Source organism: Panthera uncia, assembly GCF_023721935.1.
Source record: "Panthera uncia isolate 11264 chromosome A1 unlocalized genomic scaffold, Puncia_PCG_1.0 HiC_scaffold_17, whole genome shotgun sequence".
In the NCBI taxonomy this organism is placed as follows: domain Eukaryota; kingdom Metazoa; phylum Chordata; class Mammalia; order Carnivora; family Felidae; genus Panthera; species Panthera uncia.
The window spans coordinates 101831993-101852737 of NW_026057577.1; the positions used below are offsets into that span (position 1 = coordinate 101831993).

General features: G+C 41.4%; 1 protein-coding gene across 1 annotated transcript in view; it reads left to right on the top strand.

Annotated features, from left to right (window-relative positions):
• Positions 1-20745, top strand: part of ATP10B (ATPase phospholipid transporting 10B (putative)) — a 111681-nt gene that overhangs the window by 70981 nt on the left and 19955 nt on the right. Inside the window, 6 exon segments of the mRNA XM_049647834.1 lie at positions 1645-1754; positions 3832-3958; positions 6863-7047; positions 11055-11376; positions 14150-14226; positions 15578-15703. Coding sequence (XP_049503791.1) covers positions 1645-1754; positions 3832-3958; positions 6863-7047; positions 11055-11376; positions 14150-14226; positions 15578-15703 — 947 coding nt within the window.

Here is a 20745-nt window from a genome sequence, read left to right on the forward strand (position 1 = left end):
ATAGTAGATTCCAGCCAAGCTTTAGAATTGCCCAGGCAGCCCTGTGCCTCCTGCATTATCAGCTATGGATTAAAGCCAAGAGGTTCATGGGGATTGATGAGTATTTAGAATGGGAAGGGAGCTAATTAGGTCTCTTCATCCCCAGACTCTGGCAGACAAGTGAATTCAGTGTTCCTGAGTCAAGGGAACCACGGCACTCTATCCCTGGGCAACAGCCATCCAAGCTGCCCTGGAGATATTTTTTTTTATTTGTCCCTCACCTGATTCAAAAATAGAGATGCTTCCAATAGAAGACATGTACACAATATTACTATTAAAACTGAGAGTCAAAGCTTTGAAAAGCAGGGAAGAAAATAACCCGAGATGTAATATATTTACAGTGTTTGAACATTCAACTTGACCCTGAGGTTCCTAGTAGCCTGAGAAAAAAAAGTGAACACTCCAGGGCACACAGGTAGAAGGCAAAAGGGTTTCATCTTGGGGAGCTGATGTCTTTGAAAATAAAATATTGTAGATAGTGCTCAATAAGACAGTAGTGCTCAATAGGCACAAAGATTGTGCTTCAGGCACTAGGGGAAAAGTAGAACCTGAAAAATGAGAAGATAATCTTTAAAAGGATTTTTATATTGCATAAAATATCCTTGGAATAATACCATGGGAAAAATCAGAGATTTGTTGGATTTCCTTATAATTATTTTACCGTAAAGAATTGTATGTTTAATTTTTGCATTATATGAAGGGAGTAGATGAGGTACATAAAATCTGCTTGCTACTTCTGGCCTCCAAAGATTGCAATCCAGCCCTGGTAAAGAAGGATTCTGAAGCTTTCTCCCAGCTGACTTTTACACAGTGCTGCACCTGATTAGTGATGTCTGTGACATCTTAGATAAAGGAGGTGGTGATGGCATCAATCCTGCCCCATACCCACCAACCCAGGCTGAAAAATTATTTTTATCTGATAGATAAAAGTACTGTAATTGCAGGAGAAAAAGATAAATTTCTTCTGAAAGAAACATGTAAGACTTCCTAAAGGGGACTTTGAGCAACACAATGAAATATTTTTATACTGGAGTTATAGGAAATGCAAAAAATATTTTTTCTAAGGCCATTTCCTATTATAGAAAGAAAGCCTAACTCAGAAAAACACCCCCCTATGTGGTGAAGAACTTAACAATGAGATTCAGATCTGTGGCTGTCTCGGGATCTAACTTGATATAAAGACTGAAATAGATGACACAGGGGATGATGGATGATATGTCTAAGACTTAGCAAACAGTTTATCCAGAATTAAACTGGCTACCTGGAAAACACCTGAGGTAATAACAAAGATTCAGACTTCTGGTCCATCCCCTGATTCAGAAGGACTTCAACTGGACCTGGGAATCTCTATTATTTGTTTAAGTTCCCAGGTGATTCTAATGCAAACAAGTGTTTGGGAACAATACCTAAAATGACCTACCTTCCCTAAATAGAACTTTTCTCCGCTAGGCCTTTTTGGTCAGATACAGAAGGCAGAGAATTTAAAGACTCCTGGAGTCATCACCTTTTGGGACTTCCTGACAGCCAAGAGAGATCTTCTATGTTTCTGGGGTGGGTTATAAGGGGATTCCTCCTCACTCATGGAGGACAATGACTATTTTACAGCAACTGATTCTGATGTGGAAAAGAAGGTGAGGAAAATCCGAGCCAGGACCCAGAAGCACCTAGACTTGTATGCAAGAGATGGCCTTCGAACACTGTGCATCGCCAAAAAGGTAAAAATAAATTTCTCCTTTAGTGGCTTTAAGGTCTCAACACTGAGTTGGTCATTTCTATTCCATTTTAGAAGGCCCTTAATAATGGTTGTTTTAATATTTTCAAAATTAGCTATTTCAAACATTCCAAATTCTGACTCACCACAAAGACCAAGGATTTTGATAATTATTCTGGGACAAAACTCTGGATGGCAAGATTCCATATTAGCATGGCTTTGTTGTTCCCCATTTTTCATTAGTTATACATATAATTGGTAACCCATTACTCATAAAATAATTTTTACTGTTATAATTTTACCTTCAAAGTATCCTTTTAAATTTTGCATTATTTGCCTAGATTTGAAATTCAAGAGATACTATGTGATCACATAAAATTCTAGATTTCTGATTTCTCTTATAAATGTAGAGCATCTGATGAATGGGGTCGACATTCTTGAAAGGCAGCTAATAGCTAGAACCAAGTAGTAGCTGATCCCTTTGATGAGGGATATATTCTCCTGTGTTCTGTAATTGGTCACAGCCCCTAACTTCCCTGCTGCATTGCCCTTGGCTCAGCTATAGTCATGTATTTACCCACCTCTCACCCTGCAGGCCTTTTGACTTTGCAACACCTGCAAGGAAGGCAGGCAAAGAGAGATGAATATCAGATTAGAGGCATCTAATGAGGCACCTAAAGTCAGATGGGGAGCTATGATGACATCCACTGCTAGATGGCTAAAAGTAGTTTCTTCTCTGCAGATCCTCAGAGCTCTTCATCTTTTATGGTGCTTAGTGCAGCAAAGTTTAAGAGCACCCACTTTAAAGTCAGACCTACCTGGGTACAAGTTCCAATCTCACCACTTACCTGGTGTGTGACCTTGGGAAAGTTTCTTCACCTCTCTGAGTTTAGGATTTTCTTATCTGTAAAATATACTAATGCCTCCTACCTCAAACAGTTGTAATAGAGATTACTGAAATAACACATGTGTAGTGCCTGAGACAGTGACCAGTGCTTACTACTCCACAGATTATAATTATACCCTTACCACCTTCTATTTTCCCCTGAAATTATTTGTGCCTACTTTGCCTCCTCTAATAAGACTGTGAATTCCTCAAAAGCAAAGGCCTATTGTGTCCCCTTGGTTTTCCTTATAATTCCATGTTGGACAAAAGAATAATTTATTGTAATAAGAGACAGTATGCATGTAATGCTAACAGAGGGATATAAATGTGCTGTGGACTCCAAAGGAGGAAGAGATGCCCTCTAGTTTGGTTCTTCCAGCTATTGGGTACTCCAATTGCTGCCACCTCTCTACCTGGCTCTCCATCCTTCAACTGATGTCTTCAAGGAACAGAAAGAAAGCCAAGTCCATTGCTTGCATTTGCCCCTCCCTGTGACTGACCCCTTCTTATCAGTGTATCTCAACTTGGACTTCACTGTGTCTAAGAAAACTAAAAATCCAAATGAAATAATCCTTCTTCCCACAGCTATCACCCTATCCAGTCACATTCTATCATGTCACTCTTTATTTTCCTAAAATTATCTGTTCTTTTAAATAATTTACATGGATTAATATCTCTCACCCTCCACTACCCCATAAGCCCAGGAATCTTGTCTTTTTTTTTTTTTTTTTAATTTTTTTTTCAACGTTTTTTATTTATTTTTGGGACAGAGAGAGACAGAGCATGAACGGGGGAGGGGCAGAGAGAGAGGGAGACACAGAATCGGAAACAGGCTCCAGGCTCCGAGCCATCAGTCCAGAGCCTGACGCGGGGCTCGAACTCACGGACCGCGAGATCGTGACCTGGCTGAAGTCGGACGCTTAACCGACTGCGCCACCCAGGCGCCCCATTGTCTGTCTTAATCACTGCTATACCTCCAGTGCCCAGAGCATAGCAGGAGCAGGGGCTCAATGGATGTTTGGTGATAATGGAACATGAGGATCAATCCTTCATTGATTCATGCATTCAAAACAAACAAACAAACAAAAAAACATTGAGGAGAAATAATTGTGTAGGGAAGCTCAGACAGGCCAGGCACATCTGAATTGGCCAGTATTCACCCAGCATTGTGAAAGAGCCTCTTCCTGTTCCGTAGGTCATAAGTGAAGATGACTTCCGACGATGGGCCAGTTTCCGGTGTGAGGCGGAGGCATCCCTCGACAACCGAGATGAGCTTCTAATGGAGACGGCACAACATCTGGAGAATCAACTCACCTTACTCGGTAGCTAAAAATAAGTCATCATTAAATTAAAAAAAAAAATGCTACAAGCTGGAAAGGGAGTTCTTGGCCCGACTCTGACACTGCTACAGATGTGTCTCAATTAGGAACCTTCCCTGGAGTGCCCTTCCAGGTATTTGGCACAAATGGTGCCAATATGCAACCCAGACTCCACACACCACTTCCTGAGGATGCCCAGGAGCATTCCCACACTTTCTGTTGGACAAAACCCAGGAGCTTGGTTTCTTCTCCATTTTTTCAAATGCTTATTGAGAACCTACTATATGCCAAGGTGCATGCTAGGCATTGGGACTAGGGAACAAGAGCCACAGGCCCTATCTTCTCAGAGCTCAATCTAGCAAGGAAACTGGATGATTCAACAAGGAATTTCAAGTGAGTGTGATGAGGGTTGGGCTGGAAGACATGCCTGGTTGTATGGGACCACAATCTAGACCGGGGCCAAGGAGAGTGCAGGAAGGTAAGAACTGAGCCGAGCAATGGAGCTAGTCAGGCAAAGAGGAAGAATTTTCAGGCAGAGGGAGGGGACAGAATGAAGAGATAGAGGTGAGACAGACCCAAGAGGCTAGGAACTCCAAGGTCTGCTATGACTGGACCATAGAGTTGGGGGGAGAAATGATGTGAGGTGGGAAAGGTCAGTATGACCCAGGTTATGAAGGCACTTAAATCATATGCTAACAGTTTAGAGAGAAGGGAGTAAAAGCAGGGACAGGTTCATGCTTTACAAAAATTACTCTGGCTGCTGCTGTATGGAAGTTCGATTGATACACTGAGGGAAGACAAGAAGCAGGGAGACCAGCTAAGACTGTAGTATTGTGTTTCTGTGGGAGGAAAAGCATTTACCCAGGTAGAAGGAGGAAGCTTTATTTAATCAGGGTTAATTACCTCACAGCTCAGGAGCAAGATCTGAAAAAGGCAACGTGTGACAGCACCCTGCCACTGGCCACATGGCTAAAGCCTTCTTTCATCTTGGGAGGCAATGCTGAACTGGGGATGAGGGCCAAATCTTGGCCTTGTGCTATATACAACCCCCACCCCCCTGAGCTTTAGTTTCTCTTCTGTATAAACCATACTGCTCCAAGCTCTCAGCCACGCAGGGGTGCAAGGCGACAGACCTAGGGTTGCTGAAAGAAGATGGTGATGCCTTTACATACTAAATATAGCAACAGGATTTGGCAGGAAGAGTGGCAAGCAAGGGGAGACCATTTGTTCCCCACCTCCTTCTGCCTTATTTTTGTTCCTGTGTTTTGATTCCAGGACCTTTGCCTATTGCCTCCCAAAGCCCCTCTGAAAGCTGGCCATGAGAACTTATTTTAACAGAAACCAGGGGGTAGCCAGGCCAGACAGCTCTATCCACCACACGAGGCCACAGGATGTCATCCCATTAGGGCATGTGACTCCTTCCTCACCTGCCTGAGGCTGCTTTTGTTTCAGGGGAGGGTTCTAGTTTCAGTCAGTGAGAGGTGCTCCTCAGCTGGTTCGGCATGAAAGAGAACGTGCTTGTCAAGATCTGTTGGCTTCCCTTGCTGGGAAAGACTTTCACCACCTCTCTGTTTCATTTTTTCTTTCACACAAATAAATGTGTTTTTCCTCTCTCCTCCTTCACTCTGCCTCCCTATAGTATAAATCAGCTTCAGAATCTCACCTTCCAGGCTAACCCTTGGAGAGAAAGACAAGGATTGAAGCAACACTTATCATGGGGTTGTTTACCTGCACATCTGAGCCTGCAATACAAAAGAGGCACTTATCAGGATAGAGTCATCATTTTTGTTCCCTCAAGGTGGCTTTGGAAGAGATTTCATCTTACCACCAAGAATCTGCCCTGTCACTAATACTGCATTTGCATTTACACTGAGTCCCACACTATGAAATGGTCTTTTCAGTATCCATCCAGTGTAACTGCTTTGCCAACCTATTGTCAGTAGGGATTGTTAAAAGAAATGAAATGCCTTGCTCCTGCCCAGAGTGAAGTGGGTAGCCATTAGTCTGTGGTCTGAAAAGAATCTCAATTTAAATACAGATTTTTGCCTAATCAGTTAGTAACTATTTGATATTTGGGTATATATTCATCAGGGTTGGTGCAAAGCTTGAGATCATTCAAAAATTATGGAATCTGCATGTTTAATTCCAAGATTATCATCAAAAACCTGAGTCCTTATTTTGCTGTGAACTGTTAGAGAGCAAAGGTCTCAGTCTCTCTACTTCTCTCCACTCCCATTGCTGGTAGGCCCACAGGGGCTACTCCTCCACAACTCTGCTAAACCTCTAATCTCATCCTGCTTCCCAATCTGTTCCCTAGAATGATCTTCTTAAAACTCAAAACTGATCCTGTCACTCTCCAACTTAACTCCCTTTAATAGCTTTCTTGTCTACCAAATAAATTCCAAATCCTTTAATGCTCTGACAAGGCTCTGCATGATCCAACAGCCTTACCTCCCTTCCTGGCCCCATCTTTCACCCCATTCTGCCTCCCTTTCTTCACCTTCATCTACTCTGGCCTCTGAGCCTTCATACATGCTCATCACTCTACCTGTAATTCTCCTCCTTTGCCACTTCTTGGCCTTATCTTCCAGGTCTGAGCTTAAGTAGCACTTCCTAGCAAGGCCTTCCCTGACTATCTAGATGAAGTTCAGGTCTTCTAGTATATGTTCACCTGGCATCCTGGGCTTTGCCCCTCATATAGTTCAGTTATAAATTCTTTTTCAATAATCTTTTCAGCTGCAAGAGGGACCAGCTCCGTTTCACTGCTGTATCTTGGGTGCTTAGCAGAGCCTAGAACATTGGAGATATTTAGTAATCATTGTCTGACTTGATAGGGCTTTGGGGAAATTAAACAGCTACTTTTTCACTCTAAATGTAAGCTCTGGTGTCTTTCTTTGATCACTCCAGGAGCCACTGGGATTGAAGACCAGCTGCAAGAAGGGGTTCCAGACACAATTGCTGCTCTGCGGGAAGCTGGGATCCAGCTCTGGGTCTTGACTGGAGATAAGCAGGAGACAGCAGTTAATATCGCCTATTCCTGCAGATTGTTAGATCAGACTGACACTGTTTACTCCATTAATACAGAAAATCAGGTGAGGCCAAAGTAGGGACCACATGTCCAAGTGCAGAACAGCCCCTAGACCAACAAGAGATAGGGTTATGGGAGGGATTTGGGTGCAGAGGGGAAGCACCCCTACCCTTAAAATATCACTGAACCTTGGGGCTCAGAGGTCCCCAGAAATCATCCACCTCATCCCCATGCATGGCTGACCAGTTTGATTATATTACATCTAGTAGTACATGTTAGAAAGTTTTGATCTTCCAGATTTCACCTTTGGCCCAATCTCCTCATTTTACAAATAAGGAAACTAAAGACCCTTGAGACTAAGTCACTTGCCCAGGGTCACCCTGATAGTTTCTAATAGAACTAAGTCTAGAACACCGTTCTCTGCCAGGCCAGTGCTATCTTCATTATACCACATTGTTTGCTCACAGAACCCCAGTTGTTAGTTTCTTATACTTTGGACTAACTCTTCCATTGGAAAAGCCCCAACTAAATTGAAATGATTATGAGTTTAAAACTGCAGCTCCAATTTGTATGTCAGATTGGTTTGCCACAGAATAAAACCTGAAGGAAATGATTCATGAGACCAGTAAATTTTGACAGGATAGGAGAGAGAGAAGCAAAGTCCTAAAACTGCAATTTTAAACCCCAGTAGGTTGTGGGTGGCAGGGGATGGGGTTTGGAGAAAGGGCTGTGTAAAATCTGGAGAAGAGTATTCAAAGTTATAATACAATTTTATATTTAGGAGAAAAAATCTATTTTTACAATGCAAACCACAGAAAGTGAAATTTTAACACCTTGGTTGATGACTATGGGAAGTAGGCATTGAGATGTATGCTTCCAAAAGGAAGCAGGAAAACATTGTCCTGGAAGGGCAGTGGGAGCAGGGCACTGGAAGGGAGACCTAGACACACCATGGGAGAAAGGATGGAGAAGAGGGAGGAACATGGGAAAGAACAGCACAAAAACAGGATACAGGGACGGTGCCGGAACCTCTTTTGGTTTTGCTTAAAACAGATATGGACCCAGAATAGAAGTTCGGAAGATTTAACTCTGGTTTTTATTCCGTAACAAATCCACATCACATACTTTTTAAACAGTAGTGTATACTATGAAAAGTGCCTGAGGCCCTTTAGATGAATTGGAAAAATCACTTTCTTGTCAGGTGCACAGATTATGCTCTGATTATATTAAACTCCAATGAATTTTCAAAATGAAAATAATCTTGGGGAAATCTTTGGCATTAATATTATGCTTAGGAAAGAAAGTAATTTGCTGCTTGCTTGAGTACTTGATTCCTGTAATAGCGTTGATGTCTGCCTGTCCTACTCACAATGGAAATTCTGTTTGCAATGATCATTTCACTTCAGGTAATTCCAGGAGGAGGACATGGGCAAACTTGTGAGTCAGCCAGTCCAAGGGGGATAGAGTGGGCTTCTGTGGTTTCTGTTAAATACAATGCATTCCTATAGGAAGCTGAAGATGTTTAACAATTAATTATCCAATGTTCCTAAGGAATAGCGTGTCACATTTCATGTTTGGTTCAGTCACTGTTGAATCATTCAAAGATGTTTGGGACCCTGATGGTACCTGAATGTTAGGACCAGCCCATGCCCTGAGTCCTTTAAACCTGTAAGATTAGTCTTTCTACCTGAGAAAAAGTGGTGGGTACATGGAAATGTTAAGCCAAAAACAGGAAATCCATTCCAAATCTCAGATTTATTTAAACCTTAGTTTAATATAATTATGTATTCAGTGGATATTTCCTCCAAGGGTTTTAATCTGCCTAATTCATTATAAATTGATTTAGGGCTACTGTTTCTTTGTTATGTATCTTAAAGCTGTAAGCAGGTTATGGGACCTCTGTAGACCTCAAGGTTCTCTTTAATAAAATGAGAGAATTACTATCATCATCAGTGGAAGTGCTGGTCTGTCAAGGAATTTAGAAGGAACTAGAGCATTAAAAACCAATAACAGAAATGATTATTGTCATTATTAGTAGCATATATTGAAAGCTTAATATGGTCCAGATATCATACCTCCCTAAACTTCACCCTCATCATATGTAAAATAGGGATTAGAAAGATTTATTTCAGAGGCTATTGGGAGGATTAAATAAGATCATAGAAGAAAAATACTTATTAGCACAGTATTTAACACACTCCAAAATTCAGTGGCTGAAAACAACCAACATTTATTATCCCACAGTTTCTGTGGGTTAGGAGTCCAGGGTCAGCTTAGCTGGGTACCTCTGGTTCAAAGTCTCTCTGAAGGCTGAATTCAACCTGTCAGGTCTGTGGGCTCATCTAAAGGCCCCAACTAGTGGGTTGTTTGGGAATGAAGAGAAGGCCATCCTCAAAGCTTACAGACATGATTGCTGGCAAACTTCATTTCCTTACCACATGGGCCTCTCCATAGAGCTGTTTCACAACATGGCAGCTGCTTTCTCCCACAGCAAGCCATCCAAGAGAGAGGGAAAAGAGTGCCAAATTGGAAGCCACAAGTCTTTTTATAAGCTAATCTGGAAAGTGACATCCTATCACTTTTGAAGAATTCTCTACATTAGAAAGGAATTGCTAGGTGTGGCTCATAACCAAGGGGAGGGATTGCACAGGGGCATGCATCCCAGGATGGCAGAGATCATTGAGAACCATCTTGGAGGCTGCCTACCACAGTACCCGGCATACACTAAAGGTTAAATGAATGGTAACTATTGTGGTTATTACATCATACTTTGAAATAAGCAAATTCAGAAATTTTATTTTGAAACATATCTCCAGTGACTTCCTGCAGTCCTGCGTTGGAGGAATTTATATAATTTATGCTGGCCCCAACTCCCAGCAAGGACTATCTTGATCTCTTTCCCAGATAAGTGCCTCAGGCATAACCACCCACCCCTGGCACAGCTTCCTCTCACCCCTCTAGGTTCTGGGCATACCCTACTGCTTGCAACACTCAATTTAGCATCCCCTAAGGGAAGACTCGGGAATGATTAACTGCAGTTCTGCTCACTCCAGAAGAAAGTATCCCAAATAATCTCAGAAGCTTCTAGATCAATGGTCCCCAAACCTGTCATATCAGAAAAATCTTCACAATTTTTGCTTAAATCCACATATTACCTGTACTTTTTTTTCCAGTAATGAATTCATTTAAATTGACTCACTTTGAACACTTTTAAATTTATTTTTAGAATAATTTTTTAGGACTATACTAAATGAAAACCATCATCCTTGCCATGGATAAAAGAACACTGCTAAATAAAGATCATGTGAACAAAACAATGCTATCAAAATCAATAATACTACTGGCTGCCACAACTTTACTTGAAAGTAATGTTACAAAATCTAATAAGGTACTAAGGATATATTTAGAACCAAAATCTGACTTGATCTCTGATATAATCAAAAGTAAAAGAGGAAATGAATGCTTCACTATGTTTCGAGGTAAATGTCAGAAAAAATACGTTTCTTTACATCAGTAAAATGTTCACATTCATAGTTTTAACATGTATGAGCAACACATTCATATCAACAGGTAAACACGCAGTGTATTTTTTCAATTGGGAAGCGATAATTCAAGCAGTGATGATCTGCCTCCACTAGTAAGTTGGATGAGCTAGTGCAAGTTACTAAAGATTTCACTGTTTCAACTTCCTCATCACTCAGTTTCCTCAGGAGAACCAAAATGATTTGTAAGAAATAAGCACTGTATTATCATGACATATTATCATTATTTACCATCACATTCATATTTATTAGCTTATACCGTCCCTGTATCATTCCCCATCTTGCTGAGCTATTTCCACTCCCATTGCCTAGCAGTCTCTCCTATTTTGCCATTAATTTGCTTCCAAATTAATATTGCTTTGATGCTTTTTGAAAGGTTGAAGAGAAATGTAAGAATCAGAAAATGATTCCTGGGTAATCTCTATGGTGGTAGAATTTCATAACTATTTTACTAAAAGATAAAGTGAGATCTTTAACCTACATTTCTGTGTTGTTTACTAATACCATATTTGTTATTCTGACTCTATAGGAAACCTGTGAATCCATCCTTAACTATGCACTGGAAGAAGTGAAGCAATTTCATGGACCACAGAAGCCAAACCGCAAGCTCTTTGGGCTCTGCCTACCTTCTGAGACACCACCTCCTACCTCAAGAGCTGCAGTTCCAGAAGTTGGATTGGTCATCAATGGGAAGACATTGAATGCCATTTTCCAGGGAAAGCTGGAGATGAAATTTTTAGAGCTGACTCAGTATTGCCGGTCTGTCCTATGCTGCCGTTCTACCCCTCTCCAGAAGAGTATGATAGTCAAGCTGGTGCGAGACAAGTTGAGCGTCATGACCCTTTCCATAGGTACCCATCATGCTGAGATGTGGGTGCAGCTTGTAAGGCTGATCTGACAAAAGTCCTGGGCCAGAGGTGGGAGGTCACATATCAAAGTCGAGACAGCCAGGCTGAGGATCATTTTCTCAGACTGAGAGAGTTCAAAGTGACAATCAATACGTGGCAGCTGGAGATGAAACAGAGGCTAAGTAGAGTGAGAAAGTGATTCACAGCTCTGAGGATTAGCAGGTCACAAAGGAAAACAGGGCTTGGATGGAGGTCAAAGCCAAAAGAGACCTCAAATTTAGAACATTCACATAACTCAATAATGTACACTCAGGCCAATCAGTTCTGGGATGCAGACCATTTCCCTTTCGATACTTAACACATGGCATAATAACATAAACCTAAGATGTTTGTGGATTTGACATTCTGTGTATTGACGGCTGATGGGGAGATTTTAGAAGCTGAGACTTTCACATATGTTCATTCCTAAATACAAGGCCCAGCACAAAGCACATTCTCAACAAATGCTAGCCTCTTGGTTGATGAAAAAATTTCTCATAAGAGACTAAACTTTAATCATGGTTAAGGCAGAGAAATAAAAACTCTACCTACATCAACAAGCAAACCTGGTTTGCAGGAATCTTCATGATGTAGTCTCTGCTAACCCTCCAGTCATGTCCTTAACCACAGAAACCCCTGTCCCCAACATTTGAACTCCATGCTCCAGTCTAATGGAACTGCCTCCATTCTCCATGAGGTTTGTCCTATCTCTCTCACTCCCAGGCCTTTGTACAAGCTATTTCCTCTATAAAACACCCCTTCTTCTAATCCCACCTAACTTTCCTTATCTCTGAGAACTCCCACAGCACACAGCCCTCAGAGCTGCAGAGCACTGGTTTGCCTTCTGTGAGGGCCTGCTCAGTAGACCATGAGTTCCTTGAATAGAGGGACCATATCATTCATACCATTTCATCCCATGCTCTGCACACTCCAAGCACATAGTAAATATTGCATTCATTTAAGGATATTCTTGCAGATGGTTCCAGGTTCTATCCTTCCTACACAGACATGGAAAGAGATTTTCCTTCCTGGCATTTCAAATAAGTCTATATTATATATTGTTTTTTTCTCCCATTCTTCAGGTAAAAGCAGTTCAAAACAAAAAGGGGAGGGGAGGAGTGGGTAGACAGGATACAGGGAGCAAAACTTTAGCAACTGCATCCTAATTTTATTCCCTGAATTGCCCTCTTCAAAACTTTAGACACACACGAAGCAACAGCCCAGGACTGACTCCCTGAGGTAAGAAATTGGTTCTGCTGCCATAGAGGCAGAAATAAAAACAGCAGGGTAAGCAATGGCATGATTCCACACCTCTACTTCCAGTAGTTTGCTAACAGAAGAGGTTAAAGGGTGGACTTGTTTGCCATGGGGAAGATAAAAATTATGTCCTGTTATGCTATCATGAAAAAAAAGTAATCATTACAAAAATAATGGCTACTTATAGTGAGAAAATTGTTAACATTAACAAATTTCATTGCCAAATAATTAAGGGAAGAAAATTCTCCCAATCCCATAGTCTCTATGGTATCTAATATAAATTTAATTACATATTATTATGAGAACTTACTGGAAAAAGAGGTGTGGCCAGGAGGAGAATAAAGGCAATGCAGTCCACAAACCAGTCCACCAGGATGAATCCAGCCCACTACATGTTTTTGCAGGGATACTAAGAACGATTTTTATGTTTTTAAATGTAAAACGTGTAAAAGACTGCCTCTCAGCAAGAACAGTTGTTCAATTTTTCTTCTTGGCCACAGAGCTTAAAATATTTACTATCTGGCCCCTTACAGAAAAAGTTTGCTAAACTCTATTCTGAAAGATAAAGCTCTGGGAAAAGCCAGGTTTGTAAGGAAGGCCTCAATTGTATAGAGCTGTGCTGTCCAAAATGGTTGACACACAGCTCTGCATAGGTATGGAAATTTAAAATTAAACACAATTTCACCAGCTGCATTTCAATGGTCACATGGGGCTAGTGGTTTCCCTCTTTGACTATAAAGATATAGCACATTTCCGTTATCACAGAAAAAGCTATTTGACAGTGCTGGAAGCTATGTGTATATGTGTATTTCCATGCCCTATCCTCCAATTTTCTGAAACAACTTAGTTCATTAAATGGGAACTCAGTGTGATTAAATGTTCCTCAACCAAAAAAACCCAGTCGATCCTATTTTCCTATATTCAGAAACAAAACTGAATACCATCCCTGTCCCTGGACACTATTGACAATCTTCGATGATTTAGCTGTCCAGACATTCTAGCAGTCTTAATATGGTCAGTATTTTAAGTTATACTGAGTTAGGAAAGTTATCAGAAAGATCTTAGTGCCAATGCTCCTGGGCCTTTTCCCTAGCTGTATTACCCTTGCTAAATCTCTACTTTGCTCAAATTCTCCATTTAGTCATTAGTAAAGTCCACTGTAACATTTGTGAAGGCCTTTTTTGTAAACTGTAAAGCACTGCTCAAGTCTCAGTCACTACTGTATTCCCAGTACCTCATGTGCCTAGAAAAAAAGACACAATAAATGTTTGTTGAATAATAGAGCTTCTTGTCAAAAAAGAAAAAACCTCTCTCAGGCCAAATAGCAATGACTTTTCCTATAGGACTAATCAGAGCATTGTAAAAGGATTCAATTATATACAAATGGGGACATGTTAGAGCCACTCATGTAACACCCTTTTCATTGTCATGCAGCAATTAGACCAGCAATAAAGATACCTCATGACCTCTCTTCTTTCAGGTGATGGAGCAAACGATGTAAGCATGATTCATGCTGCCGACATTGGAATTGGAATATCTGGACAGGAAGGCCTGCAGGTATTGTTCCCCTCCATTCTTCTCCTTTCTACCCTAACTCTCCTTATTGGAGAGTTATGGAATTCCCCACAGTGTTGGAGGAATCTCTCCCCAAGAGCTTTGCAGAATTATCATCTTAGAGTTGGGGGGTGGGGGGGGCTTCCTTCTTATGTAACTTACTTCCTCTTACATAACCTCCATCACTATACCCCTGCTGCCCAGTCCCTCTGGTACAGAGAAAAATAGGATGTTTGGCTTTTTATAGACAGCTGGCAATACCTGTATTCTAAAGCCAAAGAGTGCCTAACCATTCAGGTAGGGCTAAGCCTTCCTCTGACTCCCTATTTCCTCCCTGTAGCCTATACCCACATCCAAGGGTATAGTGCCCTCCATGAGCAGTGACAGATATAAGAACATTTGAAAACACATTTCAATTGCCATTTTAGTCTTGATAGCTAGATTGACCTATAAATTGTTTGGTACACTTTAATAGACATACCTAAGTCAAAATTCAGCTTGGGACAAACATAACTTGAGCTACTAATGTCTCCCATTAAAACAAACCCCACCTTATCATTCTGAACTATTAACAATCATATTCCCACCTCTGGTGCATACAATAGGTATTGCCTAAGTTTGTTGATAAGGATGAAAGAACACAGTTACCTTTTGAGTATCTACCATATGCCAGCACTCTACTAGGCACCTCACTTGATACTCCAATTAACATGAACAATCACAACCCCATGTGTTAGGGATTATTACTCCATTTGTTCTTTCAAATGAAACTTAGTCTGGGAGAGGTTAAACAGTCTGACCAAGACTCACACCAGGATTTATAACCAGGCATATTTCAATTTTATACTCTTAAAAGAGTACTAAGAGCTATGTCTTGTTCTAAGCAATCCTAAGGGCAGAAGACATATTTCAGCTCCATGTAAAGGAAGAACTATCCAACCATCAGCTCCATCTAAGAATGGATCAAATGGTCTGCCACAGGAGGTGACCAAGGGAGTTGAGAGGTTTGAGAATTACTTGCACAGAAGCCCCTACTCTCTGGTTAGCCATCGTATCTCTAGCATGGTGCCAACACATTTTAGGCCATAGTTACTGTTTATTGGATAAACAGAAGGAGACGAAGGGCCAGACTAGATCAGTGGTCCCTTATGAGCTGCCTTTCTTGGATTCTAGTAAGGTTTGGCTTTTCCAGAAGAGAGGATGGGGTGAACCACCCAAGGGTGCCACATAATTACAAAGGGTCTTTTCGGTCCTACCAGCTGTGGACCTAGAACAAAGCGTGGCCCTTGAGGGAGTCTCTGTGGTTCACTGGCAGCTGTGGATAGAGGCTGATGTCTCTGTTCTGCCCTCTCAGGCTGTCATGTCCAGTGACTTTGCCATCTCCCGCTTCAGACACCTCAAGAAGCTGCTGCTTGTGCACGGCCACTGGTGTTACTCACGCCTATCCAGGATGGTGGTGTACTACTTCTACAAGAATGTGGTGAGTAGCCCTATAGCAACCTCCCACCCAGGCCTTGGGAGGCCCAGCCAGGGACCCAGCTCCCACCACAGTGGTAGACAAACCTTTTCAGCATAAGGGAGTAAGTCAGGGTGGCCTGGATTTTGAATCCTGAGACTGTCTCCTACTAGCTCTGTGAACTTGAGCAATGTAATTCATTTCTCTGAGCCTCAATTTCTTCTTTGGTAAAATGGGCTAAGACTATTGTGTGAAGTTATTGTGAGCATTAGCAATACTGTATGGAAAGCACCTGGCACACAGAAGGCAGTATGAGTGGTTACAAGCACAGACTCTTGCATCAATCTTATTTGGTTCAAATCTATGCTCTTACATTTGATAATGGCCTTACACCTTAGTTTCACCAGCTGTAAAGTGGGGATGATAAGAGTACCTTTCTTGTATATTTGCTACAAGGATTAAATGGGAGCTTGTATATAAAGTGATTGGCACATAGTAATCACCTTATAAAGTTAGCCATTATTTTTTATTATTGTTACTATTGTCATTACTCTTAGATGGGCTCCATAAATGAGATTTATCTTCTGACTGCAAGGAAGAAAAAACTCGAATAACTAGCCTGACATGTATCTGAGATTTTTCTCTCCCTATAGAGCCACCCCAATGCAAGAGCTATAGCCTATCCCTTGGGAGCTATAGCCTATCCCTTGTACAGGTTAAGACCAGTCTCCTAGCTTCCACCTGAGACTCTATGTATCACTTCAACTTTGCCAGCCTTCCCAGCAGAGAATTCACAGAGGTCAGGGTATTTAAATAAAATATCTATTAGCAAAAATGTTTTAAAGGGGGAGATCATCTGGATTTTAGTTTTGCCTGACTCTAGCATGCTGTGTGAACTTGGAAGAGTCACTTAACCACTCTGAGCCTTGGTTTCCTCATCAGTAATATGGAGACACTATGACTCCCTCTTCCCTAGAAGTATTATTTAAGAGGCTTTAGAGTCAGAGCTCAGGAAAGTATGTAACACTATAAAATACAATCCTAGGAAGATACCATTGTTTCTCCTGAAAAATAGTTCATTTTTGTCTTATTGATAAGGGCCCAAAGCAGGCACACACCAACTGAGGCATTAAAACTGTCAGCAGCTTTTGTTTGAAAAGTCCTTGATTAACAATGGGAATTAGAAGAAGCCAGAATATTGCTGTACTAAGGGGAGGTGGGGAGGGACAGGGGAACTGAGTTTTCATTACCTAGTTCAAGGACCTTTGAATAATCCCCAGGAGTCTGCAAATAGAACCTGATTCCTGTTTGCATAAGGAAAAAGGGAGGATTAAGAGCAGGGTGGTAGAAGAAAAATGCATTAGCCAAGTAGCAGCTATGAAATTGCATTGTGTCCCCTTATTCCACTCTCCCAGTCCTGATTTAGGCATGTCACAGTTGCCCTTGCTCAAGAGTGAGCATTTTTGTGCAAAGTTCAATGTGTATGTAAATAAACAGCATGACAAAAAATAATGTAAATTCGATAAACTGGATGGTAATATTCAGCAAGTCTATGCAAACAAGTCACTCTATTTAACTTGAAACTCACTCTGAGCATGAAAGACTGTTTACTTAGAATTCAAAATGCCCATTTAATTTTTTTTCTTGCCTCCAAAGGAGCCGTTCTTTTGAATAAGCACAACCTCTTCTCTGCATTAAATTTGTGAAATAGAAAAGGAAACGTTTCCAGCCAGCCATGCTTTCAAAGCTTAAATGGTATTTATTTCCAGCCCAATGCCGTGCTCGAAATTGTGATACTGATGCGGCATTATCTCCCCATTGCAATTAGAGGGTGGAGAACTATGACTTCCACATCCAAAACCAATTTCAGAGGGGATTAAAACCCTGCATGCTCTGAAATTTGAACAATGAATTAATTACTGCACTGTAGCCACTTGGGAGGAAAACGCAGGCCCCAGTCTCCGTGAGGCTGTCACCAGGTTCAGTGGGTGCCCTCAGAGGCGCAAAGATTCCAACCAGAGGAAGTGGAAGCAAACAAGGTCCTAACAGGGCCTGCAGAGGAAGGAAACACTTCAGTGTTAAACTCCAGGGTGGGTATTGGGACAATAGAACAGCAAAGATTTATTTCATTTATTCAAATCATCATTGAACAGCTGTGTCTGGAACCTTATCAGACACTGGGTATAGAGAATTAGACAGATGTGGTCCCTGCCTCATGAGGCTGACAGTCTAAATCAGGGCTCAGTAAGCTTATTCTGCAAAAAGCCAGATAATATTTTTAGTTTTGTGGGCCATATAGCCCATTGTACCTACTCAACTCTGCTGCGGCCACATGAAAGCAGCTATAAGACAGCATGCAAATGAATCCATGTGGCTGTGTCCCAATAAAACCTTATTTATGGCTTGATTCAGCCTCCAGGAAGTAGTTTGTCATCTCCTCATCTTAATAAATCTTGCTTCTCAAAATGTGGCTCCTGGACCAGCACATTTGCATCACCTGGATGCTTATTAGAAATGCAGATCCTCAGACTGCATCCCAGGCCTCCTACCTCAGAATCAGCACTTTTAGTAAGAGTCCTGGATGATTTGTATGAACCTTAAAGATTGAGAAGCGCTGGTATAGGGGAAGGAGATTAAAGTTTTACAAACATTTTCTTAGGCACATCTCCCTCAAAGAAGGTCAGGGTGCTATGGACATATCACCAGGAGATTCTTGACCAAATAAATTAGAAAGACAACAACGTTTAAGCTATGACCTAAAAGAAGAATTTGCCAGTTTCCCTGCCAAGAAAAAGAGGCTTAACAACCTGAGTCTTTACAATTTTATGTCATATGCTATATCTAATTCCAAAACGAGATGTACATGACTTACAGTAAGAACACAAAGCAATAGGGAAGTTACAAGAGAAATTTATAAGAGTACAGACCAGAACCATAGAAAGAGAAGAGGTAGTTTGTACCAGAAACTTTGGATAAGATGCTAAGTATTAAATGTTTGGTTAAAACAAGCAGACCAGTTCTTCATGAGGAATACCCTCTCTTTGCTTTAAATGTAGAGATCAATTATTCAAGGAAATGCTTAGAAAAAGGTCACACAAAAACCTTCAGGAAACTGTCTTCAGTGGCATTTTTGTAGGAAATGAAAATTAACCTCCATATGGCCACTCTTTTTCTCTAACAACCCTTAATAAAAATCAATATTAAATTATAATTCAGTAAGAGTATTTCTATGGAAAAATGAGCAAGTGATATCCAAGCAGTGTTTTATTGCTTTGACTAGGGCTTAAAGCCCTTTAATACTGCAGTGTGTGTAGTGTAAGACAAGTTCAGTAAATGCTAGTCCTCCAACACCCAGGTCACCAACGTTCCCCATGCCACCCTTGATTCCTGTAGTTTTTTTGGTACTTATACAACTTGGTACTGTTTGGCATAGCATTATTAACATTAACATCCACCATCATCTACAGGGAACCTACCACATACCAGACACTGTGCTAAGAACTTTATGTATGTATGTAACTATGAGAGACAAGTGTAATATAGGGGTTAAGAGCGTATGTGCTAGAACAAGGCTGGGTTCAAATCCCAGCCCCACTCTGCTACTCAGCAGCAATATGGCCTCAGTAATTTACTTAAGCTCTGTGTCTCAGTGTTTTCATCTGTAAAAGGGAGATACTACCTAATTCACAGGGTTATTGTGTGCATAAATGAGTTTACATGTGTGAGGTACATAATAAATGCATCATTTGTCCAGATTAAACTAGGATGATGATGATGATGGCAGCAGGTGCTAACAACCCTGTGAGGTGGGGACAGTTATCTCTCTATAGATCTGGTTGCTGAGAGCCAGAGGGGTTACCCAGGTCACATAACTAAGTACATCACAGAATCGGGATTGGACCTAGTTCTACTGTACTCCAAATTCCCCAGACTGAATGCCCTCACTACCATGGCACTCAGTGCCTCCTAGAGGTCTAAGAAGCCTGTTCTCCAGTGGTTGCCAAACTCTTTGAAGGCAGAGATCACTCTGATCCATGTTGTGTGTTGTCCACTGTCCAAGCATCTCTAGCACTGTGTCTCAACATAAATTGTTCAAAAAATATCATGTGATGAGATCATCACACTTGGACACAGAGCTTCAAACAGCCTCCGACACCAGCCAGGTTACTGCTCTCTTCCTCCCTTGGCTTTAGCCTACGTCTGAGGCTTGGGTGAAAACTGGGTCAAGCATCACAGCATCCACCAGATAAGATTGCACAAATTAAAAGCTGGAATTTGGCAAGATGAAGTTGATGGAGAGGAAAGACTGAGGCTTAGAGTCAGAAGGACCAAATCTACATTGCAACTATCAGAGCATGGCCTATAACTGGCAAACTTCCTCCCTTGGCATCCCTGGAAGAAACTGCCAATCACAGCATTCTGTGTCCAGTACTTTCCCCACTTCTAGCACTTTAAAATGGATCCTACTGGCCTCTCATAGTGTAGAATCAAGGATTCTGGACATTAGTGCCGGAGACTGAACTGTGATCTCCAACCTTGAACTCACTTTAACAAGTGCATCCACTTCCCACATCAAGTTCATGAGGATGGATTCTGCATCCAGAACCTCTGGATTTGAACTCCAATTTTGTTACTTACTAGCTCTATACCCCCAGCCCAATGACTTGACCCCTCTCTGAGGCTCAGTTTCCTAAATTGTAAAATGAGAGTAGTAATCACTACCTCAAAGGGCTGCTAGGTAGATTTAATGGGTCAGAACATAGCTTAGCATATAGTATGTGCTTTATGTGTCTTTGTTGCTGTTGCTATTTGCTGTTGTTGCTATTATTGGCCTCATCTGTAAGATGGTGTCCCTTCCAGCTCTGGTATCCTAGGCTACTACAACCTCAAGTCACAGTTCCAGCCCCAAGTGGCCAAGGGCATTTGGTGTGGTCACTTAGCTCATCTGAGCCACTTGACCTACCCATGTGTAAGAGAGAGAAGAGTTACTATTTTTCCCATTTAGCTGAGGAGGGAGAAGCGAGACAAGATTCTCAAAGGGGAAAGAAAGTCAAAGCTTCATAACA